General features: G+C 36.6%; 3 protein-coding genes and 1 long non-coding RNA gene across 5 annotated transcripts; 3 read left to right on the top strand and 1 right to left on the bottom strand.

Annotated features, from left to right (window-relative positions):
- Window positions 1–707: 707 nt before the first annotated feature.
- LOC139817919 (lysosomal aspartic protease-like) lies at window positions 708–6262 on the top strand. Its single transcript, XM_071786215.1, has 8 exons — window positions 708–858; window positions 1369–1595; window positions 2136–2254; window positions 4663–4835; window positions 4949–5071; window positions 5154–5286; window positions 5421–5512; window positions 5581–6262. Exons 1-7 carry the CDS (start codon window positions 785–787, stop codon window positions 5466–5468), a joined length of 897 nt encoding a protein of 298 aa, XP_071642316.1. The 5' UTR covers window positions 708–784; the 3' UTR covers window positions 5469–5512; window positions 5581–6262.
- A 479-nt stretch (window positions 6263–6741) lies between these two features.
- LOC139818142 (uncharacterized) lies at window positions 6742–9001 on the top strand. Its single transcript, XM_071786686.1, has 3 exons — window positions 6742–7412; window positions 7664–7974; window positions 8123–9001. Exons 1-3 carry the CDS (start codon window positions 7247–7249, stop codon window positions 8606–8608), a joined length of 963 nt encoding a protein of 320 aa, XP_071642787.1. The 5' UTR covers window positions 6742–7246; the 3' UTR covers window positions 8609–9001.
- A 32-nt stretch (window positions 9002–9033) lies between these two features.
- LOC139818143 (uncharacterized) lies at window positions 9034–11026 on the bottom strand. 2 transcript variants are annotated; one of them, XR_011733398.1, is made up of 3 exons: window positions 9599–10103; window positions 9369–9512; window positions 9034–9284 (listed from the first exon to the last, which is right to left on the bottom strand). It is a non-coding gene; the product is annotated as an uncharacterized lncRNA (long non-coding RNA). The 2 variants fall into 2 exon arrangements; XR_011733397.1 differs by having other exon boundaries at window positions 9034–9512; window positions 9599–11026.
- Window positions 11027–15175: 4149 nt separating this feature from the next.
- On the top strand, window positions 15176–26116 carry Rip11 (Rab11 interacting protein). Its single transcript, XM_071786685.1, has 7 exons — window positions 15176–15513; window positions 21178–21216; window positions 22691–22937; window positions 23437–23812; window positions 24063–24343; window positions 24552–25032; window positions 25209–26116. Exons 1-7 carry the CDS (start codon window positions 15483–15485, stop codon window positions 25377–25379), a joined length of 1626 nt encoding a protein of 541 aa, XP_071642786.1. The 5' UTR covers window positions 15176–15482; the 3' UTR covers window positions 25380–26116.
- Window positions 26117–26239: the final 123 nt, after the last annotated feature.

Genomic DNA, 26239 nt, shown 5'->3' on the forward strand with positions numbered 1-26239 from the left:
AAACGTTCCAGATGCCTCACCTTGTACACCAAGTAATCAATATTTTAAAAAATGCAGAACTTTAATAGTTACACTATTCCATCCCCTTTTATTACTCACGTTGCCAAACGAAACTCCGTGCAAATTGACATCGTAAATGAAAAAAAGACGAAAGGACAATCGCGTCGAGATAAGACGTTCTACGTCGTATTCTTCTTTCGTTTTCTTTTCGAGAGAATTGAAACGCTTGAAGTTATGATTTATTTCACCTTGTTCCTGATTATTTCTAATTATATATTGCAATACTTTGTCAATTTTCCAGACTTTTAATTTTCACGAAACTTTTTGATTTTTCGGATTTGAAAGCCCCAATTTTCAGAAATTCGAGAAATTCTTGGAAATGTAAAATATTCTTGACAATTTAGAAAATTCTTGGAAACTGACAAAATTCTTTATGTTGATAAAATTCTTAAATTTTCGGCAACTGATCAATCGCATTGGTCAATTGTCGAATTGCTTAAATATGATTGCATGGTCAATGCTTTTTCTCCATCCGAGATCTCGAAGCAAGTTCTAATATCGTTCGAACACAAAGCTTTGAAACGCTTCGTTTGTTTTTCTGCCCTTCTGCTCATCTTCTTATAAGCACAAGGCTATGTACGCACATTTGTATATAAGAGAACGCTTAGCAATTTGACTACCTGTTATTTGTCTGTACGTGCCGCTTGTGGATTGACTCGCAGTTATAACGGTCCTAAAACAATTTCGACTTTTGTAGCTTCAGTCGCCGAGAAATTTAGGAAACATGTGTCGGCTCTTCGTGACGATGATGGTGATCACGGTAATCAACTTCGCGTCAATCAACGCAGAGTTGCATAGGTAGGTACATGTTATATTCAAACGATCCATATTTAAATCGACACGATAAATGATAATACCGTACAGAGATCGCGCTTCCAACATCTTGGAATCGCCGCAGAATTCGCGATAAATAATTATCAAATCAATTTCAAATACCATAATTGTATCAAATATGTAAGAAAAACGCATTTTGAAAGTCGGAATAAAGTGAGCAAACTAATTACAAGAGATGCTTTGAGGATTCCTTCAAAAATCTTATTTTAAATGAGATTAGCATCATGAAAAGAGAAATTCGCATTTAAAATACCTAACTACATTCTAATGCGTAAATATATGCAGGTAGCATTTATTTCTTAATGTCAAAATATGTTGAGACTTTAATAGCTTTTAAATAAGAATTGCTTGAAAATGATCAAATAAAGTGTTTGAAATTCGTATTTATGTTGTACGATATATGTACATACATTCGCGTTTATATGATACATATACGCATATAATATAACGGAAATTTTTTTATGTTGCTTCAAGAATTCCGTTACACAAGACATCCTCTGTTGGAAAATTTTCGACGGAAACTATGATACGACTCCGTTCGGGTACGGCAAACGTATCTTTGATTAATTACCTAAATATTCAATACTACGGTACTATCGAAATTGGAACTCCACCGCAGACATTTAAAATAGTTTTCGACACTGGTTCCTCAGATCTCTGGGTACCATCCAAAAACTGCAACGTCAGCCAACCTGATTGCTGTAAGTATATCGTAACATCGCTATTTCCCCGATATTTTATTATTCCTATATGTACATTTGTATTTAAAAAATTAATGTTTCAAGTATTAAAATAATCTTAATTATTTTTTTCTCATTTAATGATTGATATCAAATAAAAATATAAGATAACAATAATGCTGTAGAATTGTATCTGATCCATTTAGACCATTTACATTTCAAGTAAAGTTATAAAATCTTTAAAGCAACAGTTTCAAAGATTCGAATCAGTGATAAGGTAAATATTATGTAGTTAAGTTCCATACTTACATACTCTTTTATTTACATTATTTAGCACACTTACTTTAAAGTGTGCAAATAAATGTTATACAAAACAGCTCACATGTTAAAGCAAAAAATATAAACATAAATATATTTGATGATTTAACTGAATATACATATATGATGATATATATGATTAACTACTGTTATAGTTATATATATTTAAATTAATATAGAAAAATTTATATTTCTAGATTCTTTAATATTAACTGATTTAATTTTATTTACTACTTTTTGCAGTAAAACATAATAAATATGATAATACAAACTCCACCACATACGTGGAAGACGGACTTACATTTGATATTCCTTACCACGATGGCAGAGTGTACGGAAACTTATCTAATGATGACGTAATCGTAAGTCATTGTCAAGTAAATGATATTTAATTCTAATCACAGTCATAATCTATGAAAATTTTCTAAAAAGCACATGTTGCTATCGTTCTTCGAAAAAAAAAATGCGCGCAATTACACTTTATTAATAACTAGATTTTTCGCCCGCGCTTCGCGCGGGCTCAAAATCTATTCCCCTTTCCCCAAACTCACTCATTAATTAGGAGCACCTTTGATATTCTTTCTCCTCAAACTCTAACCTACATCTCTTCGAATTCTTTTTTAAAAAATAAAAAATAATAGATAATATAATAGATGCAGATTAGCATATTGTCAAATATTTCAAAAATGTAATCCTTTATATTAAAGTCTTTAAATTTTATTTTTGCTCGTGCCTCGCGCGTTTTTACCCTCCGTTGACCCACCATTATTAACTCTCTTTCATTTTCTTCTATTTTATTTTCTTTTTTCGAAATCATCGAAAAATTAGAAAAATTTTGGCACTGGTTTCAAGAAAATCAATTCTTAATAAAAAATTATCCATTAATAAAAAAATAAACATCCTCCAAAAATTAAAAAAAATTTGACTCTTATTTCATATATAATTTTTTAAGATTTGGTCAATTAATTCCCGAAAAATTGGAAAAATTTTGTAACCGGTTCCCAAAAAAATCGGTAACAAAAAATTATACACTTTATAGCAAACCCCAGGAAATTCTACCTTTATTTCATATACAATTCTTTGAAATTCGATCAATTAACTCCCGAGAAATTTGAAAAATTTCGTAACCGGTTTCAAAAATCGGTAACAAAAAATTATCTATAAAAATTATCCATAAAAAAAATTTAGCTTGATATCTTAAAATTTATGGAAATTGGAGCAGAAATCGGAAACCCCTTTATTATTAGCAATTTTTCTATAAACTCATTGTAGCCATCCTCAAAAAATTATAAAATTTTGAAACCGGTTTCCAAAAAGTCGGTTATAAAAAATTATACACATCTTTGCCATCCCCAAAAAATTAGAAAAATTTGGGCATTGTTTTTAAAAAAATAACGAAAAATTATCTTTAAAAAAATTCAGCTAATATCTCGAAATTTGAGGAAATTAGAACAATTACGTACCTAAATTTTTTTAAACAAAAATCGAAAACCCCTTTAGAAAAATTGGAAAAACTTCGTAACCGGTTTCAAGAAAATCAATTCATTAATAAAAAATTCAACTTATCCTCCAACAATTAAAAAAATTTTGACACACGACTCCTATTTCATATATAATTCTTTAAGATTTGGTCAATTAATTCCCAAAAAATTTCAAAAAATTTATAACCGGTTCCCAAAAAAACCAAGACGAAATAATTGTTCTGTCAATCAAGACTTTGACAATTAATTCCGAAATCACGACTGCGTTGTGCGAATTTAAACAATGTAAAAATCTACATTATACATTTATCATTATAATCAAGCTGTCCAGAGACGGTGCTAGGCTATTCGGCCAACCAGGCCCCCATGCAATATTTAAATTAGCACTTTATGTTTCCAAAAAGATCGTTAACGGTCGGTAACTGGTTTCCAGAAAATCGGTAACAAAAAACTATACACTTTATGGCACTCCCCGGGAAATTCTACCCCTACTTCATATATTTTCGTAACCGGTTTCCAAAAAAATCGGTAACAAAAAATAATACATTTTATAGCATTCCCCAGAAAATTCTACCTCTACTTCATATACAATTGTTTAAGATTTGGTCAATTAATTTCCGAAAAATTGGAAAATTTTCTGATACCGATTTCCCCAAAGATCGATAACGAAAAATTATACACTTTATGGCAATCCCCGGGAAAATTTACCCCTATTTCATATAATTCTTTAAGATTCAATTAATTTTCGAAAAATTGGAAAAATTTTGTAACCGGCTTCCAAAAAGATCGGTAACAAAAAATTATACACTTTATAGCATTCCCCAGAAAATTCTACCTCTACTTCATATACAATTGTTTGAAATTCGGTCAATTAATTTCCGAAAAATTGGAAAATTTTTTGATACCGATTTCCCCAAAAATCGGTAACGAAAAATTATATATTTTATGGCAATCTCCGGGAAATTCTACCCCTACTTCATATAATTTTTTAAGATTCGGTCAATTAATTTCCGAAAAATTGGAAAAATTTTGTAACCGGTTTTCAAAAAGATCGGTAACGAAAAATTATACACTTTATAGCACTCCCCGGAAAATTCTACCTCTGTTTCATATATAATTATTTTAAATTCGGTCGATTATTTCCCGAAAAATTAGAAAAATTAGAAAAATCGGTTTCCAGAAAATCGGTAACGAAAAACTATACACTTTATGGCACTCCCCGGGAAATTCTACCCCTATTTCATGTACCCTTGATAAAAATTCGGTCCACTAATAAGGTTTCATTCCAGACATTCGGAGAAGCGCTCGATTTCTCGACAAGTTTTTGGGACCATGCACAATGCGACGGCGTTCTGGGAATGTGTTATCCAGCCTTATCTACCTTCGAAGAGCCTACTGTCTTCCAAAACATGATTGATAAGCACGTGGTGTCCCGACCAATTTTTAGCTTCTATCTAAATCGGTATGTATCTTTCCGTATGCCTCACGTGTGTTTAATACTATTTTTTTTAATTACATACTTTGTCTTTCCATGCAATGTAAAATGCAAATGTAAAAAATATACAACCCATACAGAAATCACACGGACGTGATCGGCGGTGAACTGATATTGGGTGGCACCGATTCTTCCCATTACGAGGGCGAGTTTACGTATGTTAATGTTACTGAAAAAAAATACTGGCAAATTACCATGGATAAGTATGTAGTTTTTTTTTCTAAATTATACGTATGTTAACCACCGATTATATGTCAGCTAATTGGTAATGCTATCCCACTGTAGGTTTCAAATAAAAAATTACACCTCTTGCTCGGAAGGCTGTCAAGCTATCGTCGACACGGGCGCTTCTATGATAGGTGGACCACCGCAGACTATCGCAGCTCTTAACATAGAGATCGGTGTTGATCATGGGATGGTAATTGATTATCTTTTTCTTCAATATATGGTAGATTTCAACTACCTTAAATAAATTTATTGAAACAAATTAATAACTTTTTGGTAAATTACGGATTATTAATATGAATTACTAACATTGACCTTTGTTTAAAGGTGGAGTGCGACGAGATTCTAAATTGCCCGATATCAATTTCGTCATAGGTGGTAAGACGTTTCGACTCACTGGTCAAGATTATATCTTGAAGGTAAAGAATATTATTATATAAAGTTTTAAATTGTTTTTAGAATAGAAATATCATGCTATATTTAATAGATCACAGGAGGCGAAATAGATGTTTGCATTCCCGCCTTCCGAGATGTTATTCCGGTTAATGGTATAAAGTGGGTTTTGGACGATGCATTTGTTGGTCGGTACTACACCGTATTTGACATGGGGAACGACCGAGTGGGATTCGCCATTGCAAAATAAATTTTGATTGCCTCCTCATGAAGTTATCATTAAATATTAGAAAATCTAAGTGACATTACTAAACAAATAAGTCATAGTTTTTTTAGAATATCGACCAACATATGGTTTGTAATTTTATTTGGACTATTTATATGATATATTTTTAAATTAATACGTAAGTGAGAATTAGAAGAAAGATATGCGATATTTATTCTATCAACAATATGGTACATCTTGTTCTTTCGGCAACTATCAAATTGTTAAATATTGCAAATACAACTTGTATATAAGTCTATTAAAACAAAGTATATATTTTTTACACTAAATAATGATTTCATCTATCGCCTTTTCAATCTCATCTTAATGTAGTATCCCGAAAAATATTATCTCGTTTATCCTTATAAATTTTCTGCTTACATACGAGTACAAGACATCATACAACATTCTGCTTATAATATGTATAAAAGTATGACTTATTTCGATGCATTGGCCTAGTTTACACCGATCTTTTGATACGCGTATCAAATGGTATATTTGAGCTGATCAGCCAATAATCAAACTAATTTACTAGTTATTTACTATTTAATACGCGTATGAAGTGATCGGTGTAAACTAGGCCATTGCTTCGAATATCCCTTGTACTTTTAGTCATTCAATGAATATTATAATTTGTAATATGTACGGCTTCATTATACTACAATTTGCATTATACCGCAGAATTTGCACTTTTGTTGTGAAACAAAGGCGGAATAACTAGTTTCGAGTTTGTATAGTCTTGTAAAATCGCGTTCGATGAATATTTTCAAATAAGCTAGCGTCCATGAGTTACGCGGAAACAGCTTCGCGTTAGATTTTTGTCTACCCGGACGATTTCGCTCGCACGGAATCCTGATTTCAGAAAAAAAAATCTATCCACGATAACTTATCGGCAATAAACGGATTGCGTATAGATTTGCGAGAAGTTTACGAGAGAAACATTTTGGCGCGTTAAAAATTGAACGTGACGATAAATCAATCGCTACATTTTTTCTATACCTCCCGAAATTAAACACATATATGTGAGAGTGTTGCACTGAAACGCGACGTTTCTAATGCACGCATGCATCAGACACGTTTCCCTAAAGCCCGTATCACACTAGCGGCTCGCGGCGCGACTGCGACTGCGTCTGCGATTGCGACTCTATTTCAGCCAATCAAAAAGGTAGCTATCAGCGATTACGATTGGCGTCAGCGATTGCGACTGGCGACTGCCGTTTGGTAAAGCCCATATGGCCGCGACTACGATTGCGTCTGCGATTACGATTCTATTTCAGCCAATCAAAAAGGTAGCTGTCAGCGATTGCGACTGGCGACTGCCTTTTGGCTTTGAATCCATTTTTCGAGTCGCAGTCACAGTCGCAGCCAATCACAGAATCCGATTTGGTCACGTGGTGCAATGTGGTGCTAGTGCGTGAAAACCACGTGTATACGACCGTGTTGAAAACAATAATATTGAACATCTGTGATATTGAAGCAGATAGAAAGTCACACAATGCCACCGAAACATAATTTCTCGAAAGAGACAGATTACCGTCTGATCGACCTTGTGGAATTAAAACCACTTCTTTGGGACTGTACAAGCCACTTGTACAGACGAACAGATCTCAAGATTGCAGCATGGGACGAAATAACCGAGCAGTTGGGTTCAGATTTCACAGGTATGTCTCACAATCAGAAGTGAATCGGTTCAATACTATCAGCTATTTATAATTTATTATAATTAATTTAATATTAACTAACATAACCTATAATTAATGAATAATTAATATATATTAATGTTTCTCATAGTTTATATTGGAGTGGATTAAAGAATTACAATTTTTTGTAGAAAATATATTAATAAGTTAAAGTTATGCAGAATTAAAATAATAAAATTATGTAATAGGCTTTTTATTGATGCTATTTACAGGTGCTGTTGTATCAAGCCGTTTTAGAAACATGAAGGATACGTTTGCAAGAAATTTAAAAGCTATGAAAGAATCAAAGCGCAGTGGAGCTGGCACAGACAATATATACAAGCCCAAGTGGCACCTGTTTGAGAGATTAATGTTTCTCCAAAAGAGTTGTATCCAAGGAGACTCACAATCAAATATTTCCCCCATCCAGCTAGAGACAACTGCAGCATCAGATTCAGAATCTTCACAAATCATTGATGAAGTGAATGATAATACATCATGTACACAAAATACACTACATATCTACTATGATGAAGCATTGCAGGTAAATTATTTTTTAAAGTAATCGCCATTATGTTATTTTTTTTTTATTTCTTTTTATTTCTTTTTTCGAAGTAAAAATGATATTTTTACAATTTCGGTAAATCACAGTACAGAAACTAATTCTATATGTATCTGTAATTATTTTTCAGGAATCTGCGATAATTCCACCTGAAGTAAATGTAGGAAGTACACACTTGACATCTTCTGATCCAAATTCTTCTAGTGTATCTGTATGTAGCGATTTTGAACCAATTGCACCTCTACCAGAAAAGAGTCCGTCACCTCAATCTCTCCCAAGGCTGGCATCTAATTTTGCACTCAGCAGCATCACTCAATCTTCTCAACAACAACAAAATTCTGTTACTGTATCCAACAAGCGATCATCAGAAAACCAACAGCAATTATTTTATAAGAGAGGATTGAAGACGAAAAAACAATCATCAATAATGGAGGAGGCTGTAGGTGCCTTGAAACAGATGGCTCAACCTGACCCAGTTTTATCTCTTCCTCAACCTGAAATCAATGATTCAGCTCATACTTTGGCATTATTCTTAGAAATCAGGCTTCGTTCGTTACCTCCGGAGAATCGAAAAAAGTGTGAAGATGAAATTTTGAAACTGTTAACACAGTTTTGAAGAGTTTAAAATTAAGTAATTAGTTATTAAATAAGTATTTTTTTCGGCTATGTCATTGTAATGCAAATTCCTAATTTTTTATTGCTTTCTTATCCAAAGATAAAGTAAATATTATCTATTATAGTGAGACATTTAAACAAGTGTTAATTTATTTTATAGAGGAATTGTTACAATACATGAACATATATTTTATTTTATAGAGAACACTTATTTGATACATAAAATGTTTCTATGGCTTATTTTCTTATTGTACTTATGTAATATTTATTTTATAGAGGAATTGTTACAATACATGAACATATATTTTATTTTATAGAGAACACTTATTTGATACATAAAATGTTTCTATGGCTTATTTTCATATTGTACTTATGTAATATTGTACTAAAAAAAATTAACAGAAAAGTATATATGTACCATTGAGATCTCAAAACATATCTTTATTGTAGCGTTTAACTATCGTTAAATACATTATATCTGAGTACAAAATTCACAAGGGACTCATATGATCAATCAATTCTGGCTACTTGTTCGGAAAGTCATATTTTCCAATGATAGATACTGCATCAGACAACTGCTTTTGTATCGAATCTGGTGAATGTAACATCAGATTAACGATTAGTTTCTTGACGGCATCTCTGTCTTGGGCATGTATACGATCCACTGAATCCTCCTCCTAAAATAACATTCCGCAATAGTAAACTAACATACGATGTAAGAACATTAAAATAAATAAATAAATATAAACCCAAAACCCAACCACTTTCCAGTTGCGCTTAACATAATTCTTTTAAATTGCGCCGACAATCCTAATCGTGATGTTAATCTCAGACTTGTCCACCAAATGAAGTAGTAGTAAAGGATAATTCTGATTGACTTCCACCGACTCCAGAAACTTTCTCGGCTAAAATATAAATTGGATATTAACGTACGACACGCGTACAACGTTTAAAATATCACAAAAATAATAAGTTTGTAGGTTATACCAACCTGGACGTTTGACATTCACGTCTGGGATGAGAGTGTGTGTTTCAGATATTCGCTCAACGTTACCAAATTATCGTCGGTGAGCTCCATGTCGGCGATCAGGAAAACGATTCCTTTACTCAGTTAGCCTTTCTTTCAGGAGATACAACACGGCGGCATCGGCATCGGCAAAGGTATCGAGAGAAAAGCTACGCCGCATATTATCGCATGTAATGGCATGTAACAAAAGTAACAACCGGCTTTCCGTTGGTTTGTTCAGTCTGTTGCGACAGGTCACACGAATTCCAATCAACGAAAAGCGTAAACTGCGTCACCGCGGCAGCTGCAATATGATTGGACAGTAGCCAGTCGCAATCGCAATCGCAGTCGCAATCGCAGACGCAATCGCAGTCGCGCCGCGAGCCGCTAGTGTGATACGGGCTTTGGCTGTTGCGATTAATTACCGACGCGCGTTCGACGAGTAGGTATATGCTGATTTGACGTTTTTTTCCGCGAAACGCGGACGATTGAGTCGCGTGATGATGTAATACGGTTGATCGTGATGCAATAGCGTCGGCGTAATACTGTCGATTTAAGCGGACATGATTGCGTCACGACAAAAGAGTTGTAAAACTCGCGTATCCGCGATAATTATAAAGTGACATTCTTTCGAGGCGCGATTAAACGTCAAAGAGTTAATATTATTAATATTACACAACCACACGTGTTTTTTTTCCGAACATCGTCGAATCCAATTAGCCAAATTTGTCAAAGACAGATTTTGCAAAGTATAATATCCATTAAAAGTTTGTCAGTAGGATGTCAGTAGAAGTATAACAGAAATCTGCTAGTAGAATATGAGAATAGCAAATTAATTGCAGAAATCTAGCAGGACCTGCCGTTTCGTATCAGTTTAATGATATATTTCATTTAGAATGTTACTAAATGACAGTTTTCGCTCAGTTTCTGCTGGCAATCAGATTATGGCTGCGTTCGGGGAGCGCGCTATTAGCGCTATTGCATCATTCTATCTTTATCGCTCATCAAGTGTAGAACAAGGATAGAATAAGCAAATAGCGCTAATAGTGCGCTCCCCGAACGCAGCCTATGTCGACAATTAAAAGTTCTGCAAATGGAATACGAACTCAATGCAGTTTTGATGTCAATCTGCAAGCGATATTCTATTCAAATTTGCTTTCTTATGACCCTCATTCACCTACCTTAAAAATGTATACCCTTAACCCTCCGTCTGTATACGTTTTTTTCTTGCACCCTCGGAGTGTATACGTCGGTCTGTCATGTTTGACACTATTTTTCCCTACCTTAAATTTAAAAAAATTAATTTAATTATAAAAATTTTGGAAAAATTCAAATATCTGTCTACAATGGGTCTGTTTTCTATTGCACTAGTTCAGCAATAGAAAACAAACCCATTGTAATTGACGATTTTATAGTCACTTTGTTAAACATCGTTTATTTAGTAATTTCTGGCAGGCTTGCAAGGTTTACAGTTATGAGCAGATATCATTTTGGTTCGAACGCCGTATATATACAAACGGAGAATTACAATAACTCTGGAAAAACACCTAAGATATACATATATCTATAGACTAAATAGACTTTTTCCCGAAAAAGCGATAGACCCTTGTGATTATTATCGTTCGCGTATCTATAGAATGCATACCTTTACGATAATTTGTAGAAACAAAAATCTTTAGAATGAGTCACCTAGACCAACAAAAACTGTCCGGAAAAGCGATAAATCCTTTTTGGGCTCTATAAAAGGAGGAACTGCAACGACAGTTCCAAGTAGTTCGTCAACAGTTCCTGAAGGTCTCAATACGCTATATACTTACGACTTACGACACAGTCACTACTATTGCGTAAATTTAAGGATTATTGTAAGTGCACACAGAGAAAAATAATCATTCTACATGCAGCCAAGGAAAGGCTGTTCAAATATCTTAACACTGTTCAAATATCTTAACACAAGTCAAGAATATTATTTTGAGTAAATGTAATTCTTACAATGACTTTATGGTAGATTTGTGGATATATAAGCATATCAAATACTTAATCCGCAAATCTACCATAAAATCATTATAAGCATTACATTTACTTAAAACAATATTCTGGTTTTCAACGACTTTTGTCAAGATATTTGAAAACTATTAGCAAGAAAATATTCTTTGTTGTAAGAAAACTTACTTAAAAAAAGTAAAATAAAATAAGAAAGTGCTTTTCTTGGCTGTAGAATGATTATTTTTCTGTGTGTGAAGTAGTAAAATAAATTCTTTTTTTTTGGAATAAGAATTAACACAAATCTTACAATTGATAGCAGCGGATTAATGCAAAAGCCAGTGAAGTCCAAGCACTTTTACGCTATACTGGCCGGGCTAATTATTTCCAAGAAAGATTATCTTGTCTTACTGGATCCAACCGAATCATATGGACAAGCTACAGAGAGGAAAAATCATTACCTCTGACACCTCAACGGAATCAAATACGGACACTAACATATTAAAATCAAAAATGTTCGTAACCGCTCCAATGTCGCACGCACAAAGCCCTTCTCACGAACAAGCGATCACTTTGAGCTTATTACTGGACAAAATGACCCGAATGACAGACGCGATACAAGATTTAAAGAATCAAATAGAAGAGCTACAAATAGACAGACACAAAGATCAATTGCCATCCCGAAATCTCTCTGTATTGGAAGTTCAGAGAGACACTTGCATCCAGCGACATAATGAGACTGTCGACGACTTCATAAATCGTTTCTTTCAAATTCATAACGAGATCATTACTACGCTCAAGTCACGAAAAACTGGGATTATACCTAGTCGCATCCAAGAGGAAATTTATCAAAAAAAGGCAATTGAGGTCTTTTGCCGCAACATAAAACCGAAAATTGGAAGTTTTTTGTACTCCTTCGAATTGGATACTCTGAATCAGGCATTTTCTAAAGCTAAAATAGTTGAAGGAGGACTCCAGCTAAGAAAATTGCAAATGCAATGCAATAAAGCCTTTAAAAAACCTCGGTTTCAACCTAAGGAGGGCAGCTATTGCAACTATTGCAAGAAACGCGGACATGAAGAAAACGACTGCAGGACCAAGGCACATCACCAACGAAGACAATGAGATTTTCAAAAGCGCCACGATCCCAGCCAACCGCCAGACCGAGCATCATTTACACATGCAACCGATCAGAACCCAAACAGAATTCCCAGCAGTTCCTCGACAGTCAAGTTCAAAATTTCAGCACGTCATAATCAATTGCTAGCATTGTATAAATTCTTTTTGAGATAAGAATTATCTCGAATCTTATATAGCTTATCGGGAAAGATGCACGACACATTTTGTGACCGACGAAAGTATCCGAAATTCTACAAATTGTTTTATTAAAAAAAAAAAAATCCGCGTAATGTATTATTTTATTTCCATAAATCGAAATATAATACCTTAAAAATAATACAAATCATTAACTGCAATTATGAATACTGAATTCAAACTATATTTTCAATCCGACGAACTATTTTTAGCATACTCGATTTGAAACGGTTACGGTAAAATTTACGGTTTGTTTTTGTCACAAAACAAAAATTGGCGGGCTGATGTCGATCGAAAATGTACCCGACCGTCTTGAGAGCCGAAGTCTCTATTAAATAATTGCAAAATGACGAGCATAATGATGCACGGTGCAGCGTATCACCTCACCACTTCCGTTCTTCCGCAATCTTTGTGGGCAATCGCGCGGAATATCGTAATAAAGTGTAATAAAACCACTTAGCGCAGCTTTGTAACCGTAATCATCTTCCCTGATCGCTCCGCAAACATGACGGACATGCCTAGCTTTGCATTGTAAAATTTCTTATTAATCTAACGACATCGTCATACGCGAAATAGTTCGCAAGAATAACCGATCTTATGGAAGATTTCAATATTTTCTGTTCAAACTTCGGCGTGTCTGCTGTAACTAATGATACAATCAACATTGATTATCAGTGATTGCGATCATTTCCTGCGCTAATCACGACCGGTACCGTCAATTAGAGCATATGTAAGCATATATAAGATTTGTGTTTTTTACAGTTGAATTTTTTACATATTTTATTTAATGCAGAAAATACAACATAGAGCGGCAAAAACTTATTAATAATTTCATAAAGGGGCTAGCGAACAAAGCTCGTTCTTAGTGCTTAATTATATATTACAAGCGACGAATATACATATATATTCCAATTTAAAACTGCGAGCCGATAAATGTCGGACTAAAACACAGCTATCGTTGGAACATTAAAAATTATTATGTCATTGTAACGCGATCGCTGCACGATTATAAGAATCGCTCGTCTCAGCGCATTGCAAATTTAGGTTAGTGACAATACGTATTGCATAAAAATAAATATGTAATGTCGAATATGCTGAAAGAGGTATCGAGCAACCTTTTATGTCACTTATGCATATGGATACATAATTTCACGTCCGTAATGCGACAGTTCCGTCAAGTGTACTCCGTGCGAACGTACGATCAATTATTTGGAAAAAATGATTTTTATTCGAGATCCTTTTATTAGTCTAGACTAGCAACTGTTGAACACGAATTCAAAATGTTGCTGAAAAAGAATCGTTATCTAGGTTCTAAATATTAAGACAGAATTTCAACTAAGAAGTTAATTATTATTGCATTCATATAATATATTTGTGTTAATATTATTGTTCTTGTCATTTCGTGTCGCTTTCGGACAAAAGTCATGTGCTGATTACTATACCACGGTTATATCTGTACTACAAGAATCCGAGACACACGAGAAGCGTTTCTCATGATTGTGGCAGCGTAATTCTTATCGATGTGACGATCGCAGGCCACGAATGGGTTAATTAACGCTTCGTTCAGGATATGGTTAATCAGACGTATGAGAGATGAATGGGAAATCTGGCACGAAGGCCAAAGCTACGCAATTAAACCTAATATGCGTATATACTTTAACGTTAGATTTATCATCTCTATACATTTTTCATTGAGTATACTCGGGACTAAATCCGGTAAACTAATTTGTAAGTAAACTACCCAGGGAGAACTTTATTATGTAGTTTAACGCTTTTTCTCATCTTTTTCTCTTCAATATCTCATTGTACCTACATTCATCTGCATTTTAAGTGCAAAAAATATAGCGTTATAGGTCCTATACGCACAATAGAGCACAAATTAGAAATAAGAATAAATGTTAAATATTAGAAATCGGAATTAAAAATACATTTCTAATTCTGATTTCTTAGCTACGAATGAACAAAACACACTAAAATGAAAAAGGTCAACAAACGAGCAACGAATCGATAGTTGTTAAATAAATTAAATATATGTATTAAATTAATATATACATTTAATTATTTAACAACTATCATTGCTCGTTTATTGGCCTTTTTCGTTTTAGTATTTGATACACACGAGCGTGATTATTCATTTATTTACGAATAGAAAGATTTTTGCGCGCACCCGGCAGTGCGCCGTGAAGGTAACCGCGCAAATGGGTCCCGTTCGGTCCGCTGGGTCCGCACCTGGCGCGTCGATCGCGCGTAGCGGTTGTTCAAAGGCGCGGCAGCGCGCCGCGTACAGTCGTCGTCGTCGCGGAGCGAGGCGCGCGGTGAATGTTCGGCCGTCGACGTGACTGGACGTGACTGTCGGTTCTCGGAGTGGAGTGCGGAGACTGCGGAGAGTCGAGCGAGCGTGGCGGTTGGGACTTGGGTTGGCCAGTGCGCGAGCCACGACCGCGTGATGCGAACGTTTCCTCGCATCGCGCCGCGCGGTCGTCAGAGCGTCGTCGTCGTCGTAGTCATCGTCGCGTAAGGATATCGACGAGTGCAAAACGGCGAGCGGTAGCAGGAAGCCCCGAGGAATCTCACAATGTGGAGCCCGACGCACGTTCAGGTGACAGGTAAGCGAGCGGCGATATCGCGGCGACGCGACGGAACGTCGTAACGATGTCTCCCCCCCTCTCTCTCGTTCCCTCTTCTCTCCTCTCCTCTCCTCTTCGTATAAATGCTTTTCGACAGGTGGTCGGACGCTCGGACGCCGCGCGGTGGAATGCGTGCCGTAATTCCGATTGTTACCTACGCGAGGACGTATGGATGCGCGTATATACGAGGATTACGATGAGGTTACGTGTCTCTCGCGTTCGCGGAAAACTAGGCGAGCGAAACCCCGCAGCCTCGTCTGCCTCGCCGCCGCCGCTGCCGCTCAGGAACGTAATCCGAGACCGTCCGAGCCCGGGGCGTCGCGTCGTTGAGACGTAGAAACCGCGTTTCGCCGAACGTTACCCGCGTATTCGTCACCCGAACGGGATATCTGGACACTTTCCAAGACGTTCCGAGACGTTAAGAAGGGAATTCTCGAGAGGGACCGCGAGATAAGAATAGGACGTACTTACGAGAGTTCGAGGAGACAACACTACTCTACTTTACTCCCTTTTGTGCGAAAGAGATCAAGTAGATCCCTCGTTTAAATAAATCACTTCTTATCCCTCGTAAAGCTCTAATCTTATCGGTAACGTAAACGTAAACGATATACCGCGGTTTATAGCAGTCGGAGGATTCGTCATGGGAATGGTCTGCTTCATATCTTTCGTTATCTTCGAATCGAAGAAGACGTAAGGCGCGAGAGATATGCCGTTTCGCTGCTACGCGATGTGTCATCGCGTCATCGTTGCACCGTGGTGCACGCGACGTATTTAAATACGTCTGAGAATGCGTCGCTCGAAAAAAAAGAACAATTCTCTCTCTTTTGCATCGCGCGCCCGCGATCGACCACGATACTAGAAATCGCTCTGAAATCTCGGACACAGAAAAAATTGACCAATCACATTTAAACAATTCGGCAATTGACCAATGCGATTGGTTAATTCTTTCTTCGTACAAGATCTCGGAGCGATTTCTAATAGCATCGTGGACACAAGGCTTTTTAGATCTTTCGCTTTTAAGAGTTGACCCTCTATAATTTGGCCAGTTGGCTTTGTTTTGTTCGTATGAAAGAAAGAATTACACAATCGCATCGCGGAATCTCACTTTGTATTCGTCACGCGTCGGATATCTGGACACTTTCCAAGGATATAATTACATTGACTTTAAAAAGGAAATTCCAGAAAGAGACTAGTATAAAAAGATACTATATGTATAAGAATGTATAAGAACTCATGAAGATTTTTTTTAGAGAATTTTTCAGCAAACGTCCCGCATGCTTTTCCTTTTGGAATAAATCAAATAGTAGTAAATAGAAAACATTAATTAAGTCATTAGACTTAAAAAATATAGATATGCGTTTTAGATATACACGAATATAGACACATGTCGCTCATTTGCTTCAATAATGACATAACTCAAAATTGGCTTATTTTGAGTAATGGTACAGAAAGAACAGTTATAATAAATTAAAATTTTCAAACTTATTTTCTGGAAAATTATTATTTTTGAGTTATGTCGTTGTTGAAGCAAATGTGTGATACACACTTCCAAGTCACATAACGTTTTATATAGAGTTAATGCTGGAGAACAATATTCTCTAAAGTCCACTTTAGATGATTTATTATTTGCGTCAGAGAAGTCAAATTGCTATTCTATATTTATATTCTTATGTGCCATATAATACGAAAAACAATTGAGGAGAAAACAATTTAGAACATACACATATATAAAATATATAATTTTAAATACATATGACGTACATTGAAATATGTGATATAAAGAAATAATCTAAAATAATAAAAATTATCTAAAATGGGCTTTAAAACTTAAATCGCATGACAATAAAAGAGCGTCTTATAAAAAGCATACACGCGGTATAATTTTTCCACCGTTGATAATTCGCGAAACGATGTTATCTCTGATGATTAATTGAAGAACTATATATTTATCTCTCTTGTTTTTATCTCTCTCTCTCTCTCTCTCTCTCTCTCTCTCTCTCTCTCTCTTTCTCTCTCTCTTTCTATCATTTCCTTAACTTCTTAAGATTATCGTAAGAGGATCATAATTTTTTGGTTTGTAACGACTTCTAGTAATAATTTCAATTAACTCCGACAGCAATTAAATGCGATTATGCGGACGCATCGTTGTGCTAAACGTTAACTCGCGGAAATACGCTGATTCTACTTGCCTAGTTGAATATTCTATTGCCTTGCGAGAAAGAGTTTATCGTGTGCTGAAATCTACTTACTGAAATTTTCGAATGCGGCGAGCCTCGTGCGATATTCCTCGGCGATATATCAAATGACGCATCCTGTGTACTGCTATTCAAAACAGTTATGTTACTCATCGGTTGTATCTAATGTCGATTTTTAAACACACGCATATCGCCTCCGATAATCTAAATTTTTTTCAAAATAATTTCTCTCTAATTTCCTGAAGGAATTTTTTCTTTCTTCGCTTGTTATCTTTTCTCTCGTTATCTTTTCTTTCTTTCACAACAGTTTAATCATCGATAATTCATTGCGGTCTTCCAACTTTCGGTGAGCGGTTTGCAGACTGTTTAATTAGGATACACCGTTCACCGCGAATCGATTATAAGATAAAAAGCCCTGTTACTGCGGTTTAGCTCGCGAAAGCGTGCTCGCGCGTTAGCATACTTGTCCTCTTAATTAGCACGCGCGAAACTTTTACCTTCGGGCGTTTAGTTAGCGGGTGTCAAATCGAGAGTAATCGCGGCCGAGACTCGCCGTTACAACGGACATATGCATAGGGGGAAGAAAAACCAGACATGTCTTCGAAACGGTCAACGACACCAGGTGCGAATTCAGAAAGTTTCCCCACTCAGAGAGAATATTTCTCCGCGGAAGAGACTATAAAAATAGATTTTTCAAAATACCTTGGTTTTTCAAAACCTTGCGTGAAGGCGTGTGCAATTGTAGATACGTTCTCATTTATCGTTTTATAATAACAGAGACACGACATGTGCTAAAATCATAGCAGAGTAAATAATGATTCTCGTGCCACATATTGTGTGCGTATAATTACAAATCCGTCTTGCGATTTCCACGAGTGACAAGTTTTTAGCTCCTTCGTATATCTCGCTGCAAAATAGGCGACGCGTGAAAGCATGTTTAGCGGCTATTCGGTGCTCCCCTTTCCTCTGCTTTTGCATAAAGTATTTCACCGATCGGACCGGATATGCCTTTCAAGATCGTGCAGACACGTTCAAACACTGAAAACCTTGGAATCTTAATTTTATTTTTGTTTGTTTGAAATATTCTTACAGAGTTTACAGAATTAAAAAATACGAAATAGTCTTATAAAAACTAACGCGGTTACTCGAAAGAAATTCACGATAAACCCGAGAGAAGGTGCATCCTAGAAAATCCTTTGGATAGGCTTAACCCGAGAACGGGCGCCTTATTTTTTTTTTTTTTTGCATGAACAGTCATCTGGGACTACTTTTACACCCCAATTAAAAGTCATTATTAAAATTACATATTGCATATTTTGGATTGTTCTGTAATTTATCAGTATTTGAGAACAATATGTATATAGATTTACTCAACATTTTCAAAAAAAGGAGAAACCAAAAAAATATTTAAAAAACGAAGGAAGCACATTAAAATTACTGTGCCTTTTTTCGACACTGGAGTGTTTAAGTAGCCTCAGCTTCTCGGATTAAGAAAAGGATCGGTCGAGAGCCGCGTATCGTCGGATCATCGCGATCGCGGCCACGTTGCTGAGACGCACGAAGCATTGAAAAATGCTTCCATCTATCAGACTAAACGGTATTTGACTGCGGCTTCATCGCGACGGGGACTTCGAGTCCGTCTCAACTCTAAAGGTGCAATTTCATTGACGCTAGAAACCAGCGGCAGCGTCAAGAAAATGTAGTGGGGGAAGAAGTTCAGACCGTATCCACTTTTTAGCGTACCGCAAAATTCAACAGAATTTCTTCCCCCACTACATTTTCTTGACGCTGCCGCTGGTTTCTAGCGTCAATGAAATCGCACCTTAACTCGACCGTGAAGGAGGATGCGACGAGAAATTATCTCTCTTTCGGCTCTTCTCTTCTTTCGGTGTACGAGAAAATCGGGGAATACGTTGGCCTCCTCCTCGTACCTCGCACATCCATTATGGTTCATCGCCGTTGCGCGTGTGAGAACGAGGAAGTGCCTCCGACAGTTATTCGGTAACGCTCCGTGTTACGAGCTAACGGATTACGGATGGAGGAGACAGACGCGGGTTCTTTCTTTTCTTTTTTTTTATCGCAAACGTTTATTCCGCGACCATTTTACGAGATCTTGCGGATTATGCAGTAAATTCGGATTTCAAGTTTCACAAAGATGCACCTGTAAAGGCCAATGTCACGATACAGTAACTCGGAGCATATTACTGAAATTATTGAAGTTTAATATCGAGAAGATAAACGAGCAAAATGTCTTCGGCTTTCTACTTCAATTCATCTTAATCTTTCTCACACACAAATATAACATATATTAATATACTAATTTTCTTTTTTTTTATACATATCTCGATTGAAGATGCGCGATGAGAAAAAGTCTTTTACAAGAAGGAGCGACCTTCGTTTGTAGCGCGATGAAATTGCCGGAAAATGTCTGGGAATGTGCTGTAAGCGTGTGATTTCATTGTTTAAATTCCGTATTTCGGTCAAGGTTTCATAGAAATTGCACGAAGGCTTGATTCGTGAATCTCTCTCTTGGTTACAAGCTTCACAGCCACGATGCACCATTTGCATATATTTGACGTGCATAGTTAAATCACCCATTTCAAAATTTACTCAAGTTCGATCGCTTATTATAAGGTTCTTAATTCGCATGCACATTTCTCATTTTATCTTCACTGTCACACCTAGTTGATATGTCAAACAAGATCTAAATTGCAAACTAAATATAAATTATTTTATTACATACATATATTACGAATTAGTGTGCTACTTTAAAATATCGTTCGTACAGATATTAAAATGTTGCTAGTTGTTGTATTTAAATTGATACTCTCTCTCCTTATATATTTAAATACCATTATGGCTAATATTGAAGGCATAAACGACGATAAAAAACTGATAACAACACGATGATTTCTCGAAATTGCGAAATCAATGGGGCGGTAACTGATATATACATGCAGCTTTTACTCTGATATAAGCGAGAGCGATTACGCGCGAAAGCCATAACGTGAGATTTTCTCGTGGGCACGGGTGGAAAGTCGATTGAAGAAAAAAAAATAGATCTACACGAGAGGTGTTAAAGAAATCTCTATTTTCACGATGACTGATCGCTACGTTACTACGTTTTATATTTAAATGCATTAATATTTAAATGCGAGCGCGTGGTATGGAATTATTGAACATATAGCGTTTGTTGCACTTATATGTATATCTACTTATTTATTTACGAGCATATTGTTAATATTATTGTAATAATACGAAGCAGCTTAGAAGCAAAAGATTAATTCCAATCAAATTTAATCTATCTAGTTGACGATTTACTTTGTACTTCAGCACGTGAACGTATTAGATAAAAGTAACATAAATTGTAGCACGACATGTCGTTTGATATAACTCGACACTTATTCTGCATTTTTTATTACTGACATCTCGTTTTCATTGTTTACAGTTCAGAGAGCCAAGGACTTGCTGACTAAAGGAAAACACAGTGAGTATGATATTTTTATTTCGATTGCACTTGCAAATTTTTCTTCGACAACGCTTCTTTTATTCAAAAGAATTTATTAAATATACATATATGTAACAAGATACACGCTAAATGCAGAGTATGTGCAACATTTAAAGTATGGGAAATTAATTAAATTATAAAAAGCCTTTAATCTCCTAATGCCCGAAGCATCCTGAACAAGACCTGAACACGATAACATCTTGAGATCTCAATAATCCAGCTGTCATCCAGCCTTGTTTTCTCCCATTTGCCAACACGTGCATCATCATGTTTCTTACCTCTCTGCACGTTATTCGCGTGTTCGCGCCGATACCGAGTGACCTCGTATTTCGCGGCTATTTTAGGTCATGAATCATCCGGTTTTCGCTGGCAAAGCAATCTGAGTTTGCAAAACAATACGCACAAATTTTCGTACGTCGTCGTCTATCAACTGAAACTCGAATTTCCAAAGCGAAAATATATAATTCCGTTGCCTCAGCAGAATTTCCGTCGCAAAATTTTATGTCATTTTACTTATTAGGAAATCAATGGCCTACTAGAATCAAGTAACGAAAGTATATCAACATTTCTGTGAAGAATATTCAAAATAAAATAAAGATGTGTTACACGCATTTTAGTAAACTCAAAAAATAGGGAAGTAAAAATAAAAAGTTTATAGCATGAGATAAATGCAAATTATAAAGTTTGTCATTAAATTTTGTCAATTTGAAGGAAATAATTTACATAGAAATTTTACAACGTGTATTTTAAAATGCTTGGTCGAATTAACTTTTACAAGTTGATATTCCAACTGCAACCAATACGACGCGACGCGACGTGAGGCCGTGAGCGCGTACGCTATCTTCTCGACCTAATAATCAGTGTAATTGCGCGACGAGTTAATGACTTCCCGATGCGCGTTCGCGATACACGCGTTGTGACATTACTATATTTATTTAGCTGCAATGTAAAATGAGCAAACGCAGTACTGCTAACGAGAGAACCATATATTATGGTTAATGGTAGGTTTCCATCTGCGGAAAGGATATTTAGAAGCGCGTCGATAGCGCGTCATATGTTGTCGGATTAAATTACTTTCCATTACCTGCATGTAAAAAGAGAATTGCATTACCCCAATTCTATCAATTTCTACCTATATATTATTTTCTTTTATTAATATAAATGCAAAACTGATAAATATGAACAAACCAGTCGGGGCAATGCTTTCCAATTAAGACCAAAATCGAGATCGAGAATTTTCTCCTTTTTGCCGCGAATACGTAAGTAATAAACTCTTACGACGTTTCTACGACGATTGAGAGCAGACGTATTCTCTTACCGGGTGAGATCTTTAATTCCCGTTACACACATCTCATTAATCTCCCGACCTCGCTCCCGGTCGACACCGATCCTCCGCGCCCACACGTCGTAGAAATAACAACACGTTGAATTGTGAATGTACATATGTATGCAGAAACCAACGATTGCTTCGTGACAATCGCACTCGGCAAGGAAAAGTACCAGACATCGGTGAAGCAGAAGGCTACCAAGGACGTGGAATGGCACGAGGAATGCGAGCTGCTGATCCCGGAACAGGGGAACACCGCGGAAATCGTCCTCACCGCCCTGCACCGCAACTTCGTGGGGGTCGACGAGTTCCTCGGCACCGTCAGCATACCGCTCTCCAGCTTCGACGTGTACGAGAGGCCCAAGAACAGATGGTGCGTTTGCGATAGCGTTAATTGCACAAATTGCGGCGTCTCATGCAAATCTCTCCTACACTTCCCGCCCACGGGAAAATTGCTCTCGGGAAAGAGAAACCGTCGCGTTTACGGCGTATCGCCTACCTCATTAATTACTCGCATGCCTTTTTGCATTCTTGTAGCGTGATGCTATAATCGACCGTTCACCTTGTGTGGCAATTTGATATGGTCAAATGTGATTTTTTTCTTCTTGTAGTATAGCAGAGTTTACACTTTATAACTCATCCTTATGCTATTTGTTGTTAGTATTTATTTTTTTGAATTCACCTTTACCTTAACATAAATTTTTACCTTAAACATATTTGTGACGTTTTGTAATTTTTATGTGACATATATTTTTAACAGATAAAATAATTTTTATTATTGGAGTTAAGAAAATGTAAAATTTGCTTTATTAAAATATAATAGATATACATTTGTTGTCAATAAATTTGTGAGGGAATAAATGCGTTTGTAGGTACGCTCTTAACAGCAAACCAGGCAAAGAGAACACGAAAGAGAGAGGCGAGCTCGAGGTGAAGATCGGCTTTATCGTAAAGGCTGGAAGTCTGACCGACCTAAGTAAGAAGGAGCGTCACAAAAGCTCCTTGGGACAACTGTCCACAGCCGCGCAGTCGATCGGCGGCAGTTTGCTTAGCATCGGCAGCCTTGAGAAGCGCAAAGGCCTGAAAAAATTAGCCAAATCAATTGGGAACAAAGTTAAAGGCAAGAGCAAGAACCGGCTCGATGGAAGTAATCTGGACGAGAGGGAGGAGCGCGAATTCAAAATCACACGACAGGAACCAGGTGAAGCTGATCCCGGAGTTATCAGCGAAGATGAAGATGAATTCACGGTAATTGGAAACAAGCCTAATCCTAGCTATCCTAACGATATCGTCAATATTCGTATTTAATATTTGTAATAACGTTTTATTAAAACCATTATATTAATTCTGAGTTAAGGATGAGTGAAGATTTGATTAATTTTATTATTTGTTCGATAAGTATGTATATATTACAGATGGATAAAAACAATGGATTGGACAAATATTTAAAATAAGTTTGTCTGTTGGACATAGTTTTAATTACTTTACTCTGTTATAGTTTGACGATTTGTCTCATAAAAGCTCGGCTTCGTCGCTGAACGCACCCGTGCCCCCTGGTGTTAACAGCGGCAATGCCAACGGTATCTCAAGTGGCTCGCAGAGCAATGTCTTCAGAGAGGTGCACACGCCACCGGCACCAATTAACGCCGCACCGAGCAAACCGCCGCGATTTGCCATGAGCGCATCCGCCACGAATCTGTCGAAGGTCGACAATTTGACGAAGGACGACGAGTGGGGCTTGAAGCTCTACGGCAAGCAAGCGAGCAGCGTGCCTAAAAGGTAAAAGTGTTTGAAGACGTTTTGAAGATATTTATCTTCAAAAGAAATAGGAGAAAAATAGAAGAAATAGAAAAAGAACGCATAATCCGGTAAATGCTTAGCAGTAACTGAGAATTATTACGTCAATAATAAAAATATAGTGAATAGATTCATTAAGTAAAACGTGTGGAGCATAATAAAGCAATGTTGCATGTGTTATGCTTGTCAGATGGGAAAGCAAGCCTAAAATCGTGGTGGATGAGCCGCAGGATAACAAACGCGACGTATCGCCTATTCGTTCATCATCACCAGTCACATCGAGATTGAAAGATCTTCCGGAACCGCCCAGTCCGGCACCGAGAGAAATTCTTCATCCGAGGAATAAGGATGAGAAACTCGCTGCGAGCAAGGAGAAGCTCGCCGCAAGCAAGGAGAAGCTCGCCGCGAGCAAGGAGAAACTTGTGAAAGAAGATAAGTCGAAGGATAAGAAGGACGAGAAATGCGACCCACGAAGTCCCAAGGAGGAAAAGCACGCGAAGAAGGACAAGAAAAAGGACAAGGAGAACAAATTCAAAGATGCCAACGACGAGAATCGCCTGTCTTCCGAAAGGATCATCATCGGCGGCGAGGATGCCGTTAAGAATGCCGCGAATTCTAAGAGTCGCCTGCCGCACGAGGTCCTTAACCAGTTCGAGGGCAAATCGAGAGAAGTAAATATCGATACATAATATCACTTCTTTTTAAGTCTAATTTATTTATTATTATTAATTAATTTGAGCTCTTATTATTTGAGAGGAGCATGCAGTCGTCACTTTCTTTTCATGAGACAAGTTTTCCATTGCGAGACAATTATGGTTTTATTCTAAACAAAACATTTCACTTACAGGATCTAATAGAACTGGCGTTGCACCTACAGACGCAAGTCACGGAGAAGAACAAGAGACTCAGCGATCTGGAGGATTATATCGATGCACTGCTCTTACGTGTGATCGAATGTTCTCCGCGATTACTTCAGAATCCGTATCAGAGGCGATTGTCATCTCCCGGAAACCAATAGATCGATAATTGGCGATGATGAAGCTTTCCTATCTCCACTTGGGGATCATTCCCTTTTTAATGCCTTAGTGATACTTTTATTCTAGACATGACTGACGAGTCGCAAGTGGCTATTATTGTTATTAACATTGCTCTATAAATCTAATTTATTTTCTTTTATGCATTATAACTTGAAGGAAAAGATATATAACGTTCTCGTAGCAGCGTTGCGAGAAATCCATTTCCCCATATTTATTTATAAATCCCGCGCGAGAATGATCGTTGGACAATCGAGTGATAAGTAAATAGTAATTCGCTTATTATCGGAAGCCAGTTTATTACCGATTATGAACAAAGAATGGGATACGGCTGCCAGTTGAAAATGATTTGCATTTCACGTAATCCCCTGCCGCGTCTTCCCAGTAAATAAAACCGTCGAAGTTCGAAAAAAAAAAGTTTGTGTTCGTTCGCGATCGAGATTTCCGTCCAATCGAGCTTGCAAGGAAACGTAGCGAACACGATTGTATCTCGTTTTATTATTATCTGTAAGTTATCTAAGAACATTTTATATGTAAAAGTTCTGACGGGGCAAAAAGCTTCGCGAGATAAACACGTGCCTTCCGTCTTGTACATGTACGCACTCGCATTAAATCGAAACCATATGCCTTGTTAATTAAAGCACTGTTTAATTACGAGCATTATTGAATAAAAATGATATACAAATAATACAAAAAAAAACGATATTAAAAGCTCTCCGAATATTTTTGTCTCGAAATCGCCCTCCTGAGAACTTTTAAATTAGGTTTATCGCGCGTGCGCGTATTGCTTGCACTTTTTGCACTTGGGGCATTTTTGCTTTCTCTTTTTCCAACGCCCAATATA

This window comes from Temnothorax longispinosus, chromosome 8, assembly GCF_030848805.1.
Source record: "Temnothorax longispinosus isolate EJ_2023e chromosome 8, Tlon_JGU_v1, whole genome shotgun sequence".
Classification (NCBI taxonomy): Eukaryota; Metazoa; Arthropoda; class Insecta; order Hymenoptera; family Formicidae; genus Temnothorax; species Temnothorax longispinosus.

Coding starts and splice junctions, on each gene's coding strand:
- LOC139818142 (XM_071786686.1), top strand. CDS start 7,247: ATGCCACCGAAACATAATTTCTCGAAAGAGACAGATTACCGTCTGATC. Junction 7,413..7,663: donor GTTGGGTTCAGATTTCACAG/GTATGTCTCACA, acceptor TGCTATTTACAG/GTGCTGTTGTATCAAGCCGT. Junction 7,975..8,122: donor ACTATGATGAAGCATTGCAG/GTAAATTATTTT, acceptor ATTATTTTTCAG/GAATCTGCGATAATTCCACC.
- Rip11 (XM_071786685.1), top strand. CDS start 15,483: ATGTGGAGCCCGACGCACGTTCAGGTGACAG. Junction 24,344..24,551: donor GCGAGCAGCGTGCCTAAAAG/GTAAAAGTGTTT, acceptor TATGCTTGTCAG/ATGGGAAAGCAAGCCTAAAA. Junction 25,033..25,208: donor TCGAGGGCAAATCGAGAGAA/GTAAATATCGAT, acceptor TTTCACTTACAG/GATCTAATAGAACTGGCGTT.
- LOC139817919 (XM_071786215.1), top strand. CDS start 785: ATGTGTCGGCTCTTCGTGACGATGATGGTGATCACGGTAATCAACTTC. Junction 2,255..4,662: donor TATCTAATGATGACGTAATC/GTAAGTCATTGT, acceptor GTTTCATTCCAG/ACATTCGGAGAAGCGCTCGA. Junction 5,287..5,420: donor TCGGTGTTGATCATGGGATG/GTAATTGATTAT, acceptor CTTTGTTTAAAG/GTGGAGTGCGACGAGATTCT.